Source organism: Centruroides sculpturatus, unplaced genomic scaffold, assembly GCF_000671375.1.
Source record: "Centruroides sculpturatus isolate CEXI.00-Female unplaced genomic scaffold, Cexi_2.0 scaffold595, whole genome shotgun sequence".
Lineage (NCBI taxonomy): Eukaryota > Metazoa > Arthropoda > Arachnida > Scorpiones > Buthidae > Centruroides > Centruroides sculpturatus.
The window spans coordinates 285,951-304,332 of record NW_019384912.1 but is presented as its reverse complement, the minus strand read 5'-3'; the positions used below and the strand labels follow the sequence as shown (position 1 = coordinate 304,332).

The window sequence follows — 18,382 nt, the reverse complement described above, 5'->3', positions numbered from 1 at the left end:
GAAACAGAAATATTTTCTACAATTAATTACTCACTAAATGCTAATTCTTATTGTATGTGAAATGAGAATGTTTGAGTAAATCTTAGCCTAAAATTACTGGTTTTTTATATTGTTTCAATCTTGCAAATTTGTGTAATATTAATACAGAGATGTTGACAGAAGCAGTATAAAAAATACTAAAAAGTCAAAACCAGTTAATACAAGTATTTTTAATATTTGCTTTCTTTTAATTAAGTTTTATGGTAAAAATTTTCTTTTGATAATTGCAGGAGGAAAAAAGAAGGTGATCAAGAAAAAGCTTTAGATGTTATTTCTAAAGTGTTGACCAAAAAAGAAAATCATCTTCCTGATATTTTATGCCTTTGCGGTCGTATTTATAAAGATAAATTTGTAGATTCAGATTATTCGGATAAAGAAAGCTTGGAAAATGCAATATATTGGTGAGTTAAATATTTTGCTATATATACCTTAATTTTAATTGTCATATTCTATTTATTATGTATATTTTTCAATTTTATTCAGGTACCGTAAAGGATTTGAAGTCAAACCAAATGAATATGCAGGAGTAAATTTAGCTACATTATTGGTTGTTGCTGGAAACGATCTCTCTAATTCTATAGAACTGCAACAGATTGGAATGATGTTGAATCATTTGATCGGTCGTAAAGGTAGCTTATCATCTTTACAAGATTACTGGGATGTAGCTACATTTTTTGAAATCAGTGTATTAGCTGAAGAGTACGTGAAAGCAATTCAAGCTGCAGAGTGCATGTTTAAATTGAAACCACCAAATTGGTAAAATGTTTATTACTAACAAATTTTATTTATTTATCAAGAAATTTTTTTTTTCAGAAAATGTAATTTTCTCTCTTCTATTATAAGAAAATTTATAAAGATGTACAGTACTTACTTTATAGCAAAATTAACACATTTTGTGATTCTGGATAAATACAGGAGTGAAGATGTGTTGTTAGATGAATGAGGTTGAGGAGAAACTAAAACAATTTTGGGGAAATTTGCAATAGAAAATTAATAATATGGCAATAACTACAAAACATGGAGTAATATCTCAGCTAAGCCTAGGCATTATTTGGGGAAATAGATTTGCTAAAGTGCAAGGATCATGTGTTTTAAAAGTGAAATTGAAACATTGTTTACTTTGTTTCTGATCAGTTCAGTCACTTCTTACATAGCAGCCTACTTACATTGGTTATAAATTTTCAGTAAGAATGAGTCAGTTTTGGTTGAGTCATGGCTTTGAATTTTATAAAAAAAAACTGAGACTAAAACAGAGCTTTAAAAAGAACCAAAAAAGAAAATCTGCTTTTATTTCAAAACTCTGACACTATTTAATGGGTGAAATTTTATGTTGGCTTGAATTAAAATAAAAATGTGAATGAAATTATTTTAAAATAAATTATACCGAAGACACTCCAAGCACTTTATATTGGTGCATCTTAATTCATTCAATGATCCAAATAGAGGCAGTACCATATAACATGGGAGTTTAGCTTCCTGTAAAATCTCATGTAGTCCAAAACTGTGTTATATGGGACTAAATACCTGTATTATACAGGGATTGCATTCTAATAGCTAACAAAAGTTACCTTTTTGAAATGTTATCCTCTTTTGTCAAATTTAGAGAAATAATAGCAGTTCTAATTGTCTGTCCAATCTTCACGATCTAGATTGTTATTTCATTTAAATTAAATTTTTGGCAACACATAATATATACTTTCCACCTTTTTTCAAGACAATCCAGAATTTGTATCTTTTGATTATAAAAAAAATTCTCTTTTGAGTGTGCTTTTTGACTTTCATTAAGCATAATTTATGACTAGAATGTAGTTTATAAAAAAAAATTATTCCAGTATGATTCATAAGAACAAAGTTTAGTATGTAATTCTACATATAATAAAAACAACTTTCTGAAAATAATTTTTAAAAGTCCCAAACTGTTTGAAACCATGAAATCACATTTCATGGTTCCAACATTTTATGGTTCCAGACATTCAGAACCCAGAATCTAACATGTAAATGTCTCAAACAAAATATAGTAGTAGTGCTGAAATTTTCTATATATATATATAAAGAAAATTTCAGCATTATTACTTTATTTTGTTTGAGACATTTACATGTTAGATTCTGGTTTATATATATATATAAATCTACAGTGATTTGCTAGCCATTATATATATAATGGCTAATAAATCAGCAGTCAAACAGTGTGGATTCACAAAACACATTGATGTAATGTTTTGATATTTCCATTCTAAAATAACAGCAAAATTGTTCTTGCATGTAAATTCAGAAACACTGAGTGCCAGTTTAGAAATAGTATTAGCATGAAACCATGTTGTAGAAGTTTGTATTATATGAGTGTTGCCAGTAAATGTTAAATTATAAATTTGAAATAGCTTAATATCTAACTTATTATCATTTATAGGCCTATGTTAAAGTATAACTTTTTTATAATTGAACAATAATATACAAATGTGTTCACAGTTTTTTTTTTTTTTGAACTTTTAACAGTACAAGTATATTTGTAATCTTTTATGATTATTATTGTTGAATTATACATATAAACAGTAAAATTGATTCTGACATGTGGAATAAATTCTGGAGTTTGTAAATGTAATCCAATAAGATTTTTATTAACTGAATTCTTTTCTAGAAACTTAATTAATATAATTTGCATCCATTTTGACTTTTTTCAAATAATTTAAATCTATATCTACATTAACAATATGTAAGACATCATTTTATGAGAATGTAAGTAAACTGTCCTGATTACTAATTCATATGCCTGTGTGTCTTTATTATACAGTTTAGTATGTAAGATGTCTAAAAGTAATCAGAAAAAATAGTCTTTATTTTTCACCTGTGAAATTGTCACAGGGGAAAAAAAAGACTATTTTTTCTGATTACTTTTCTTAAATTTGCAGAACCAGGTCACTGGTATAATAAGTTCTGTTAATAAAATAAGTCCTAGTAGACATCTTACATACTAAATTGTCCTGTTTACATTTGTTATCTTAAATTTATACAACTTCCTCTACAGTTTGTTATAATTGCCAATTGAATAAGTCATTTTTTAAATAAAATAAAGACTTAAATTTTAATTACTTGAGAAATTAAAATTTTATGAACATTGATAAATTGAAAGAAAATTAAATAAGTAGTAGTAGTAAGACAGGTATCACTCTTTGGTACAACCTGTGTTATGGAAAAGGAGGAAGATGGGAGTGGGGAAGAAGTGGTGTGGGTGAGAAAGGAAAGGTGATAAAGAAAGGGTTGGGATCCATGGATGTCCCATGACAGTGCTTTATAAGGAAATGTTCAGTAGAAAATACAATAACAAGAATGTTAGAGGAATACATGTTGGGAGTGCTATGTTACAAATTGCAAATAGTACTAACATATGTACAAGTAATAACATATATACAGTATGCAGATTAATATTGGTACAAAATAGTTACATGTTGAGTGCTGATTGACAAATCGCAGATAGCACAAACATAAGAACAGATGACAAACATATGTACGTTATTCAGATTAACAATAGTACAGAAATTATATGGGTTGTAGTGCTATGTGACAACGACAGATAGTACAAACATATTTACAGATGACAAATGTATATATAGTATGCAGATTAACTGTGTATAAACTAGATACAGGGTGGGTGCTATGTGCCAGATTGCAGATAGCCTGAACAATAGGTACAAAAGTTTGAAACAAATACATTTTTTTTCAAGAATAATGAAAAAATGAAAAGTATAAAATGTAAATATTAACTACTTTACAGTGTTATGATGATGAAAGAAAGAAAGAAATTACTTATAAATTATATTACAGTACTTTGGAGTTATTTCTTGAACATTTTTGATTATTGAACTTAAAGTGCTTGAAAAATAATCTGTCTAATACTTTTGTCATTGAAACAAAAATGAAATGTATTGTTTAATATTTTTTTTATTTTGTAATTTGACTAAGCTTTGTTTTGTGAAATTGGAATANGAAATGTCAGTATTGCCAGATGCCATTTTCTTCATGATGTAAACTAACATATTCCTTTGTGAATTTCATTAGAGTTTCATTTGAAATGTCATCAGTTTAGAGCCATGTGTATTTGAGCTGAATTAATATTTTATGACTGACTTGTTAGTAATTCATTTCACTAGTTTGACTTTACAAACATATCCTTAGTGTGTAATAAAAATATAGCTTGCTATCAATCTTAGACTTTCAACTATCACAATTTTGTTAAAGTACTTAATTTTAGCACTTAAAGTACTAAACTTTTTGCTGTAATTGCAAAATAAATAGCAGTTAGAAATTATGATTATAAGATAATTAACATTTTCTCTTTTGCTCTTTAATTGCTGTTTAATCCATACAATTAAAAATTATTTTATTGTAATTCTATTTAAAAAATAGTAATTATAATTATATAATTATCTGAGAAGGTTTTAATAAAGTGTTCTGTTATAACTTCACATTTTTTGTTTAAAAAGTTTGTTCTTCCTCTAATTTGTGTTGCATAAATTTGAAAAATATGTTATGAAGTTATTTGTAACAAATATGCAAAAATTATTATTGTGTTTTTGTGAAAGACAGAAAAGTTAAACAAACACATCATTTTTAAATATATGAAAATATTTTAAAATATTTTCAGCAGTGGAAGAAATAAATTGAATTATTCACATAAGAAATAAAACCTTAAAAGAAACTTAAAATGATAAATTTTTTAATATGCTTTTTTTTTAGTCATTATTTCATATATAATAATTTTTCAATTGAATAATTTAAAATTATATTTTAAAATATCATAGTTATTCAAGTTATAAATATACTTGTAATGATTTTATTTTGTAAAACAAAATGAAAGTAAGCACAATAAATAAACAAAAATATTACTGTAAATGGTCAAAATTTAGGTCCAAAAAATTTAATTTTAAATAAGTTATTTGATAATCTCAAAACAGTAGTGGTTTTGTTTATGAATTAAGTTAACTTTCAAATTTTGTTTGATTTTCTGAAAGTAAACATTAAATAAATATTTTTCAGGTTTTCAATTTTTGGGTAGATTATTTTCAAGATGCAACACTTGATGATGTTTCAGACATAATTAGATTTCCAGTAAGTATTTAACAAAATTATGTTATTATAATATATTAGTTCACAAAACGTTTGTGTTTATCTATTGTAATTCATTAATATAATGAAAAGAATTATGAATATGTGAAAGTAGAAAACATGTTGAATTTCAGCAGGTTTTCTTCAAATAAAAAGCTTCTTTTTTGTGTTCTGTTTTCACACGTATGGGTATACTGTTTTTTTAATCTCTATCACTGAAATTGGATTTTTTTCCTCTATAAAATGTGTTTTGCATATTTTAGAGACTAAATCTTTAAATTCATTGTGATATTATTAGGTCTCATTCCAGTTGTGGTTAAACAATTATGACCATTCAGTAATTTTTATGTATTTTTATTTGTAATCTCTTTAATTTTGTAAAATGCATAATTGTGATATAGAAAANTAATGAATGGATGAGTATAAAATTTGAAAGCTATCTTCTTGAGAATATTTAGAAAGCAATTTTTCAAAACAAATTTTTTAAATTTGAACGATAGGAAAAAAATAGCACTATTTCTTGCATGTAAAAATACACTATAGAAATGACTGATTTCTAGTTTATTTTATTAAAAAAATATTCCTATTCCAGTTGGTAAGTATCAAGAAACTTTACTGAATAATTAGATATCATAATTGTATTGGCTGTATACTCTTAGTAGTAAAGCTCTGTTATCAGAATGGAATATGTAGTAGTAACTATTCTTAGTATACTTTGGAAAAATTAGTACTGTTGTAATATTACTCCAAATTATTGTGGTAAGATATGATACTTTCATATTATATACTGTTTTTTTTAATCTCTATCACTGAAATTGGATTTTTTTCCTCTATAAAATGTGTTTTGCATATTTTAGAGACTAAATCTTTAAATTCATTGTGATATTATTAGGTCTCATTCCAGTTGTGGTTAAACAATTATGACCATTCAGTAATTTTTATGTATTTTTATTTGTAATCTCTTTAATTTTGTAAAATGCATAATTGTGATATAGAAAACTTAATTCTGAATTTCAGAGTATTCTTTTTACTCTTACAAGTTAGTAGTATAATATAGTCTGAACAAAATCAATTAATCAGATTTGTTGTTAATTATTCAATTGAAAGAATCTCTTTAGTTAATTTTTACTTGTCATGCTCTTCAAACAATAAAATAATAATGAGGAGAAAATTAACAATTATAAAAATAAAACTGCAATTGCAGTATAAGCAGAACACAGAGCAAATTATCACAGAAGAACAAAAGAAATGCACATGATAATATGTGATTCACTGACAGTAAAAGCAGTAATGGGGAAAATACAAAGTAATATTCACATATGTGCACTACAATTTTCTAAATATTGTACAATAGGATTGTGTTGGAAAAAGTGAAATATTGACTAATCCAAATTTTGTTATTATGTTTGTTAAAAGTTATACACTTTTATATAGAGATAAATTAGGGTACTTTAAATCCTCCAGTAGATGCCAGGTCTTCTATAAACACTAGCCTATATAGTTTAAGTTGCTAAATAGACATCGGGTTTCCAATAAACACTGGAATTGTTAAATCCTATGCACAGCTCATGAAGTTTAAGAGTATTCTGTATGCATTGTGATAATTTTTCTATGGGAATTCTTGAAAAATATTTTTACTAAGATATGGGTTTAATCGAAGTATATGGTAAATAATACATGAGTGGTGCATCTTTCTGTATTATTTTCTGTTTGAACTCTTCCTTTTACACAGATCAGTGGGCTTGACATTGGTTGGAATGGCAACTAAGAGGTGTTACAACATTGCCTTCAAACTGAATGCAATTGTATATGCAAAATAACACTCCAGAGAAACAGCATTGTGGAAATTCAAGCAAATTCATGAGTGGAGAAGTAAGTATGACACTCTTCAAGTTATTGAGAATAAGAATGAAGCAAGGAGAGTGGCTCAAGAAGATTGGCAAAGAATTAAAAGAAAAGGTTCTGCAGTTGATCTACAAGCAGTATGAGAAAAATAATCATGTCTCCAATGGACAAGGCAAGAGAAATCTTCACCCAGGTAGATGAAAGTGATAAAATGCAGTGTTCACAGTTAGCAAGAGGGTGGGTAGGAAAATTCATGAAACATAGATACAGTAATACAGTAACTTTCTGCATATGGTAGTAATGTTGTTGTGTAGTAGTGTACTTTTCTATTACATGAAAAGGAAAAGTTTTTGTGAATTACTCATAGTTTTCATTACTGTATTTGGGAGAGAGAATGAGTGGAGGAACATGGAGTTGGAAAGGAAACTAAACCATGTTTCTCTCTTTTTAGATCATTAATTTGGATATGAAATTCTGTGAGAATGGACTAGATGCCTAGTCTTCAACGAAGGCTGGGCCTTTTATATATACTTGGTGCTAAGTGTATTCAGGTCAATATGTGCCTGGGCGTCTATTAGAGGATTTATGGTACATTTGTGAAGTCAAATGAGTTAAATGAGAACTATTCTTATTTATTCTTATGCTATTTTTACACCAGACATTTTGACAGATTCATTTACAACAAAATGGTTATTTCTACAATCAAAGTTGTGAATGTTGCTAGTACAGTCTTATACAAAATATTTTCTCAAATTGCTTCACATGGATAGTTATTTCTGTCATGTAGCTTTTAACTCATAATTTATACATTTGAGTGAATTTAGAAATGTCAGTATTTCCAGATGCCATTTTCTTCATGATGTAAACTAACATATTCCTTTGTGAATTTCATTAGAGTTTCATTTGAAATGTCATCAGTTTAGAGCCATGTGTATTTGAGCTGAATTAATATTTTATGACTGACTTGTTAGTAATTCATTTCACTAGTTTGACTTTACAAACATATCCTTAGTGTGTAATAAAAATATAGCTTGCTATCAATCTTAGACTTTCAACTATCACAATTTTGTTAAAGTACTTAATTTTAGCACTTAAAGTACTAAACTTTTTGCTGTAATTGCAAAATAAATAGCAGTTAGAAATTATGATTATAAGATAATTAACATTTTCTCTTTTGCTCTTTAATTGCTGTTTAATCCATACAATTAAAAATTATTTTATTGTAATTCTATTTAAAAAATAGTAATTATAATTATATAATTATCTGAGAAGGTTTTAATAAAGTGTTCTGTTATAACTTCACATTTTTTGTTTAAAAAGTTTGTTCTTCCTCTAATTTGTGTTGCATAAATTTGAAAAATATGTTATGAAGTTATTTGTAACAAATATGCAAAAATTATTATTGTGTTTTTGTGAAAGACAGAAAAGTTAAACAAACACATCATTTTTAAATATATGAAAATATTTTAAAATATTTTCAGCAGTGGAAGAAATAAATTGAATTATTCACATAAGAAATAAAACCTTAAAAGAAACTTAAAATGATAAATTTTTTAATATGCTTTTTTTTTAGTCATTATTTCATATATAATAATTTTTCAATTGAATAATTTAAAATTATATTTTAAAATATCATAGTTATTCAAGTTATAAATATACTTGTAATGATTTTATTTTGTAAAACAAAATGAAAGTAAGCACAATAAATAAACAAAAATATTACTGTAAATGGTCAAAATTTAGGTCCAAAAAATTTAATTTTAAATAAGTTATTTGATAATCTCAGAACAGTAGTGGTTTTGTTTATGAATTAAGTTAACTTTCAAATTTTGTTTGATTTTCTGAAAGTAAACATTAAATAAATATTTTTCAGGTTTTCAATTTTTGGGTAGATTATTTTCAAGATGCAACACTTGATGATGTTTCAGACATAATTAGATTTCCAGTAAGTATTTAACAAAATTATGTTATTATAATATATTAGTTCACAAAACGTTTGTGTTTATCTATTGTAATTCATTAATATAATGAAAAAAATTATGAATATGTGAAAGTAGAAAACATGTTGAATTTCAGCAGGTTTTCTTCAAATAAAAAGCTTCTTTTTTGTGTTCTGTTTTCACACGTATGGGTCTGACAGTGTTTTTTTTTTTAATATTATTATTATAATTTTTATTATTGAACATAAAGACAAAAACTAATGAAGTGCAGAATTACACCAAAATGAACCACAACCATATACCATACCATTTCACTATATTGAAATATGAAGATCAAACTACAGTTTAAACCAGGGATGTCCAACCCGCGGCCCGCCGGCCGCATGCGGCCCAAGGTAAGTTCCAATGCGACCCAATAAACGTGTAAACAAAACCGACAAAATGTTTTAATTTATTTTTATTATTTATCTATTTCAACGGCATAAACTCAAAAAAAAGTATCACAAAGCCGTAAACCTTTATTCATATTTTATTTTTGAGTGGAAAGGAAATATTTTCAAATACTTGGAAATGTGTGAATGAGGAAGGATTACTAAATAAAGCTGGAGTTGTGACTCAAAGGATTATAGACCCAAATTTGGGAAAAGGAGGGAAAGATGAGAAAAAACAAAAGATGTAGTAGTGAGAAAGGTTAAATAGATCTTCTGTTGACTCTTAATTTTCCAACCTTCTCACTTTTTTATCTTTTGTCCTTTCTCTCCTTTCCCTGCACTTGGGTCTATAATCCTTTGATTCACAATTGCAGTTTTATTTAATATTTTTTCCAACGTTGCAAGATTTGGCTACATTGCGCTAAATGCGGCTACTTTTTTTGTTTGACGTAAAAAATATCATTTGGCGCTTTGGCTACTTTTTGGGCTACATATTATTTATAATTATATTAGTTGAATAAAAATGCACTTTAAAATGGTGTTTCGTCGCTTTTTATTAATTAGATACCCAAATATAACAAATATTTGCGTTTTTCAAATAAATTTCCGTTTGTCTCTTTTATAATAAATGAATATAACTATTTCTAAGTAAAAATTGAAAGTGTCTATAGAAGTAATTTTTAAAATATCCTTTTTCTTGATAAAGTTTTAATACTTATTATTATAATCTAGACATGTTAATCCTTAAATATACTTGTATATTGGGCCACAAGTATATATTATGTGTACTTGTGGCCCAAAACTCCTTGACTTCTTCCAATGTGGCCCAGAGAAAGAAAAAGGTTGGACACCCCTGGTTTAAACAATCTTCTCTTGTATGGCCCTCTGCCATTTTTCCTGTGTCCCTGTCTATAATAATCCGTATAATTAAGCTGTTATTTATCCTGTCTACATTTAATGTTTTAATATAATTATATATGATTTGTATGCATAGTTATAAATTCAATTGTTATCTTAGAAAACTATATTAGGGATGCTAATGAATAGCTTAACATAGACACACGAGTGTTCACAGAAAATTTTTCAGGAGAACAAAGCTTGGAGGCAAATAGTTAAATAAATAAATTTCTATTTAATTAATTTGTTTTTTCCACGGATAGATTATAGATTACAGTATTGCATCAATACAAAAAGACAGTGTCAAGTGTACAAGGTTACACATATCAATCACTTTTATGATTATGATTTGTTACTTGATCCTGGGGTAGGAAAGTAAAAAAGTATCCTCAGTTGTTCTGTTTGCCTCGTTTTCCTATGCATAGATATGAGAAACTCAGATAATGAATTTTTTGTGCGAAGCTTCTGATCTATGATGATGCTATATTGAATGCTGGAAAGAAGTTTATTACTATTATATCTTATTGATCTAATTAAGGATGTTCAAACTTGAACCTAATATTTGAGATATTCAAATGTTGACAAAGTATATTTGAATGAGCTTTGATTGAATTTCATTCATTGAATATTCAAAACATTTGAATATTGTCCTTCTATTTCATTACATTTGCTTGAAATTTGAACATATTTAAAATACATGATTTGTGAATAGTAATAGAATTTGTAGGTGCAGGCTCAACCTTTCTTGCTCTCTTTGCTCAGTCCTGCATGAGAGCCAACAGTCTCACCCTTGCACTTTTGCTTAATTTAATTTTTTGGTTACTTTGCTCACTTCACTCAACCTCACTCTAGGGGACAACTTAACATCCCCTTTCTTATTGCTCAACTCAGCTTCACTTCCTTTACTCACACCTTGTGAGGGATACCCAAATCCCCTTGATTCACTTTCTTTGCCAACCCACTTCCCTTGCACTTTTTGCTTGAACTATCTGTGGAATGTGGTCCAATTCCCCGCTGCTTCAGTTCATTTGCCACAGGGCTTCACTCGGTTGTTTCCAATATAGAGTATTCATAACAAAAGATTCATTAAGCTTAAAGGTTATGGATTTGGAGAAAGAGTTTAAACCATTTTGCCAGCAGGTTTTGTTCTTGTCTGATAAAGCCTTAGTAGGTTAATTGTGTCAAGGTCATCAAAATACTTGTGTTTATGGATATATCCATAAATATGTATTCAAGAAGGATAATTGTTTTATTTTAGCTTTTAGAATATATTTCTTTATCTCTATTTTCAATATTTTTGGAATTTTTGATTTTGTTTATTAAAGTTCTTAAATTATATAAATTTTTTTATTGTGTATTTTAAATATTTTAATANTGTTTTTGCTATTGTGTCATATTATATAATTGGAAATATGTATCCAGGAACTATTCATAAATTTATGAAGTTAAAGAAAATTTGACAATTTACTGTATGATGGCTTGCTTAATGATTGTTTTTCAGAAACTAATAATGGTTTACTACAAGCCTGGCAAGCTTATAGTGAGGATTGATCAACTTTCATGAGTCAAAAGCACTGATAATCTACTCCATATTTTTGTTCTGTGAAAACTTAATAATTCACCTTAATGAAATTATTCAGCAAAACATAGTTGTATTTATGTATTGTACAGTAATTAACGTTCCAAGTTAACTCTGTTTATTAAAGACACTAAGGTATAAAATAAATGACATCATTTATTTTTCACCATAACAAAAAAATTGCATTTTTTCTATCACAGAAATTATAAGTTTTGTTTCTCTTTGGCACACTCATTTTGCACTAATTGAATTGTTTATGAAATAATAAATTTCTAAAATAACAACATGCCTGGCTAGCAATGATCATTGACACAAAGGACACTTTTGCTTGCTCATTTCATAGAGCACAGTGTTACCAACCCATAGAGAATAGTTAAGATTTCTCTGTGAAAAGTCTGGATTTAATTTTCTTATTGGGTTGCAATTTGAAAAAAATTGTTGACCTATGAATTCCCACTGTCATCCATCCATCTGTTTGTCTCTGTCTTTCCTTAATCTTGAGAACAGAGTTAGATAGATAGAAGACAGACCAGATATGGAAATCTTAGGGGCAGGAGGCCCTGATTAACTATATACAAACTTCTGATGCACAATGAAAGTCACATTATTTCAATTAAAAAATTTTTTCCTGAAAGTTGTTAGATAGATGACTGGCATGACTCTATTGTTAAAGGAAAAGTATGATGTACAGGGGCAAGCCACTACTAATTTGAGGTGGGGAGCATATATTTTAAGTTAAATAAATGAAAAATATGATTAAAAATTGCAGACAGGCATTGTGATGATGTCTCAGTTGCTTGTTAAAATTAAATGTTTTTTCATGTTTTAATGAGCCATATTATCTGCAGTTGACCAAAAATGATGCAACAATTGACTTGTCAATTATGATTGAATTGTTGGTCATGCTTGGTTTATTGTGTATTTTCATGTGGAACAAAAATGATATATTGCAAAAGACCATTTTTTTTTCTGTGTTTTTGAATACAATGAGTTTGAAAATAGCTAAATTTTTAACTGAAGAAATGTCACAAATCATCCTACAGAAATAACTGTTTTAAGAATTTTTATCTTAAAAATATACATACATAAAAATGTCATCAGGTTTTAAATTACTTATTTTATCAAAAATTGAAATAAATAATGCTGTTTTCATATTTATTACTTGAAAGTTGTTTACATTAATTGAATTCATTTTATTTTAATATCTTCTAAATAGATGTTAGTATATTTTTTTATATATTCATTATCATACTTCAGTTTTGTTTTATTAACTTTTAAAAAGTATGTAAATAAACTCAACTATAATGAATATATTCTGAATTATATACCAGTATATAAGCTATAAAAAATTTTATGTAACAAAAATCTTATTATTGTTAATTTAATATTGAAAGTATGAATATATTCATCAATATACTCTTTAAACTAGGAATTCACAAATGCAGCAATCTTAAAACTTTTGTATGACCACTGCGTCAGTTTTGCATGATTGTTTAATTAATCTAGATAGCCAAGTTTGTAATTTTTCACTCAGTAAGTATCATTGAATCCTAAATGCATAAGAATGGTGATGCTATTGCAAGAGATCCTTATTATGTTTTGTACAGTTGTGATTTAATTACAGTCAAAAATTATTTTTTTGTAGCTTTGTGGGTGGCCATGCAAAATTGTGTTCTGAGAACCCGTGATTCACTGACAGTAAAAGCAGNTTATATAATTGGAAATATGTATCCAGGAACTATTCATAAATTTATGAAGTTAAAGAAAATTTGACAATTTACTGTATGATGGCTTGCTTAATGATTGTTATTCAGAAATTGGTAATGGTTTACTACAAACCTGGCAAGCTTATAGTGGGGATTGATCAACTTTCATGACTCAAAAGCACTGATGATCTACTCCATATTTTTGATCCATGAAAACGTAATAATCCACCTTAATGAAATTATTCAGCAAAACATAGTTGTATTGTACAGTAATTAACGTTCCAAGTTAACTCTGTTTATTAAAGACACTAAGGTATAAAATAAATGACATCATTTATTTTTCACCATAACAAAAAAATTGCATTTCTTTCTATCACAGAAATTATAAGTTTTGTTTCTCTTTGGTACACTCATTTTGCACTAATTGAATTGTTTATGAAATAATAAATTTCTAAAATAACAACATGCCTGGCTAGCAATGATCATTGACACAAAGGACACTTTTGCTTGCTCATTTCATAGAGCACAGTGTTACCAACCCATAGAGAATAGTTAAGATTTCTCTGTGAAAAGTCTGGATTTAATTTTCTTATTGTGTTGCAATTTGAAAAAAATTGTAGACCTATGAATTCCCACTGTCATCCATCCATCTGTTTGTCTGTCTTTCTTTCCTTAATCTTGAGAACAGAGTTAGATAGATAGAAGATAGACCAGATATGGAAATCTTAGGGGCAGGAGGCCCTGATTAACTATATACAAACTTCTGATGCACACTGAAAGTCACATTATTTCAATTAAAAAATTTTTTCCTGAAAGTTGTTAGATAGATGACTGACATGACTATATTGTTAAAGGAAAAGTATGATGTACAGGGGCAAGCCACTACTAATTTGAGGTGGGAAGCATATATTTTAAGTTAAATAAATGAAAAATATGATTAAAAATTGCAGACAGGCATTGTGATGATGTCTTAGTTGCTTGTTAAAATTAAATGTTTTTTCATGTTTTAATGAGCCATATTATCTGCAATTGACCAAAAATGATGCAACAATTGACTTGTTGGTCATGCTTGATTTATTGTGTATTTTCATGTGGAACAAAAATGATATATTGCAAAAGACCATTTTTTTTTGTGTTTTTGAATATAATGAGTTTGAAAATAGCTAAATTTTTAACTGAAGAAATGTCACAAATCATCCTACAGAAATAACTATTTTAAGAATTTTTATCTTCAAAATATACATACGTAAAAATGTCATCATGTTTTAAATTACTTATTTTATCAAAAATTGAAATAAATAATGCTGTTTTCATATTTATTACTTGAAAGTTGTTTACATTAATTGAATTCATTTTATTTTAATATCTTCTAAATAGATGTTAGTATATTTTTTTATATATTCATTATCATACTTCAGTTTTGTTTTATTAACTTTTAAAAAGTACATAAATAAACTCAACTATAATGAATATATTCTGAATTATATACCAGTATATAAGCTATAAAAAATTTTATGTAACAAAAATCTTATTATTGTTAATTTAATATTGAAAGTATGAATATATTCATCAATATACTCTTTAAACTAGGAATTCACAAATGCAGCAATCTTAAAACTTTTGTATGACCACTGCGTCAGTTTTGCATGATTGTTTAATTAATCTAGATAGCCAAGTTTGTAATTTTTCACTCAGTAAGTATCATTGAATCCTAAATGCATAAGAATGGTGATGCTATTGCAAGAGATCCTTATTATGTTTTGTACAGTTGTGATTTAATTACAGTCAAAAATTATTTTTTTGTAGCTTTGTGGGTGGCCATGCAAAATTGTGTTCTGAGAACCCTACTCTAAACTGTGCTTGTATGTGTATCAAACAGGTGTATACTTTTTATGTATTAGTTACAGTTATACTCATTTGTAATTTCTATTTTCTTAAAAGTGAATCTTTTTGGAAAGTTTATTAAATTGCTTTTTATGTAGTGACATTGATCAGTCCTTAAACTAATATGAGAACAAAAGTAATAAATAGTAATTTTAAATTATTCTTTATAAATTATTTTAAATTATAGATTTAAAAAAAAACATTTTTTTTGTTTTTTTTTTAGTTTATACAAAAGAGATGAAAGATGTTTGTTTCTTTATGTTCATCAAAATTCGGATGATTTTCAAATGTTCTTTCCTTCCGAGCTGTTGAGAAATAAATTTCACAAACTTTTATTAGAAATGACGGCTGACCAAGAAGGAATGGTTACAGATTTAGATACAGATATTACCAATGGTCCTATACAGGTAAAATTAAAAATTCTACTCATTAATTTGTTTTAAATTTGTTTTAAATTGATAAAAATTTGTTTTAAATTTAGCTAATATATGAATAATGAATGAAACATATGTAACTTATAACTAACATTATATGAATATTAGTTTTTGTAATATAATACAGAAACTGTTAGATAAGTCTAGATTCTAGACACTAGAATTTGTATAATTTTATATAGAGCTATAGATGTATGTCATGTGTTTGTTTTTGCTATTGTGTCATATTATATAATTGGAAATATGTATCCAGGAACTATTCATAAATTTATGAAGTTAAAGAAAATTTGACAATTTACTGTATGATGGCTTGCTTAATGATTGTTATTCAGAAATTGGTAATGGTTTACTACAAACCTGGCAAGCTTATAGTGGGGATTGATCAACTTTCATGACTCAAAAGCACTGATGATCTACTCCATATTTTTGATCCATGAAAACGTAATAATCCACCTTAATGAAATTATTCAGCAAAACATAGTTGTATTGTACAGTAATTAACGTTCCAAGTTAACTCTGTTTATTAAAGACACTAAGGTATAAAATAAATGACATCATTTATTTTTCACCTAGGGATGCTAATGAATAGCTTAACATAGACACACGAGTGTTCACAGAAAATTTTTCAGGAGAACAAAGCTTGGAGGCAAATAGTTAAATAAATAAATTTCTATTTAATTAATTTGTTTTTTCCACGGATAGATTATAGATTACAGTATTGCATCAATACAAAAAGATAGTGTCAAGTGTACAAGGTTACACATCTCAATCACTTTTATGATTATGATTTGTTACTTGATCCTGGGGTAGGAAAGTAAAAAAGTATCCTCAGTTGTTCTGTTTGCCTCGTTTTCCTATGCGNATAATACAGAAACTGTTAGATAAGTCTAGATTCTAGACACTAGAATTTGTATAATTTTATATAGAGCTATAGATGTATGTACATAATTGATGATTTTTTTAATACATTACATTGTTCTTGAGTAGTCTGTATTTAAATAAACCTTATGTTTTACTGTTAAACTGTGTCCACAGTTTTGCAGTTGATTTCTAAATAAATAAATAAAGTACTAAATTTTCATCATTTTATGAGTTCCTGATACAGACTGAAGTATTGAGTTAATTTAAATCTATATATCTTATAAAAAATTCTTGACAAATTTGAAATTAAAACATATTTTTTCAGAATATAGTATCTACACAGACATTTTAGTTAATTAATACAGTACAATCTCAATAATCCAACCCTTTGCTAGTTTGACATATCTAGTAGTCTGACCACCAGTGGTCTCTCAAGTATTACTGGTGTCTTTGGCAAGTCCTAAGTTTCTATTAGTTCAAACTCCAATTCCCACTAAACTTTGCATGATATTATCCTTGAGCTTAAGCACTTGAACTTGGGAACAATATTAAAGATTGTTAGGCACATCATCTTAGGCTGCTTGCAATAAGGTACAGTATTTATAACAAAATACTGTACAAACAAAAATCATTTCCTTGAAATTTTTTACAAGAAATATTGTATTTTTCACTTAATTTTCCAGTCATTTTAATTTCCCATTAAATTTAATAGAAAACTTGGTAATGTCAATTACTGGTGATGGCAGCATGCTTGGATGTTTTAATCACTGTCTAACTTGTGTCTTTCTGCATCATTATTTATAGTGAATGAATGTGGTTGGACTGTACTCTGTCAAATTTGTTTATGTGACATTGAATTTACCTTGCTTCCAATAATCTGGAATCTCCCTTAATCCAACCCTGTTTCAACCTCATATATGTTGGATTATCAATATTCAAGGGCGAATTATCTGGACTTGCTTAGCATGCACTGCAAGCTTAATTAAGAGAAAGTTTGGTAAAAGTCCCTCCTTCATACATAGGATGTTTTTTTTTCTAATTTTGCTTTCTTAAACAAAGTATAGTTGTGTGAAAACACATCAGAGCTGTAGTCATGTGACCAACTGATGTTGAGGCGAGGTCACATGACACAATTTGTAAGTGTCCACCATGCAACGTGCTACTCTGTGATGTGAACAAGGTTAGGCAATGGCAGCTTCCACCTTGCAGAATCAGTAAGTAATTTGATGAGTTTTTGTTTATAGCTCTTATTAAATGCGTTGCCTTTGAAAATTTCTATCTGTTTAGGACACGTCTACTAGTGAGGTGTCTTAAGAGAGCAAAATTAGAAAAAACGCCCCATGTATGAAGGATTGACTTTTACCCTTTATATCATTTGTGTTAGCTTTTACATTGACAGCTAGTGGCTAGCCATTTTAAGTCATTGTGATGCTTGTGGGAACTCAATCGCTTGTTTGTGTGGAGGTTTGCCGCAGCAAACAAGTGCACATGCATGATATCATTTGAAGCATTTAAAATGGCCAGATTGTATCGAAAGCTTGCAGTACCCAGTCAGCATACATGTATTATGTGGTTTCAAATCTAAATTGTGAATTGTTGTGCATTATGTATGTTGTCACTATACATTATTTTATTCATACCAAATAATGTTTCTGCCTATTGTTTA

General features: G+C 27.7%; 1 protein-coding gene across 1 annotated transcript in view; it reads left to right on the top strand.

Moving 5' to 3' along the window:
- The window catches only part of LOC111631666 (mitogen-activated protein kinase kinase kinase 5-like), a 109,046-nt gene that overhangs the window by 45,040 nt on the left and 45,624 nt on the right, over positions 1-18,382 (top strand). Inside the window, exons 11-13 of the mRNA XM_023375964.1 lie at positions 270-440; positions 523-798; positions 15,645-15,828. Of these exons, the coding sequence (XP_023231732.1) occupies positions 270-440; positions 523-798; positions 15,645-15,828 (631 nt within the window). The remainder of the gene's footprint in view (positions 1-269; positions 441-522; positions 799-15,644; positions 15,829-18,382) is intronic.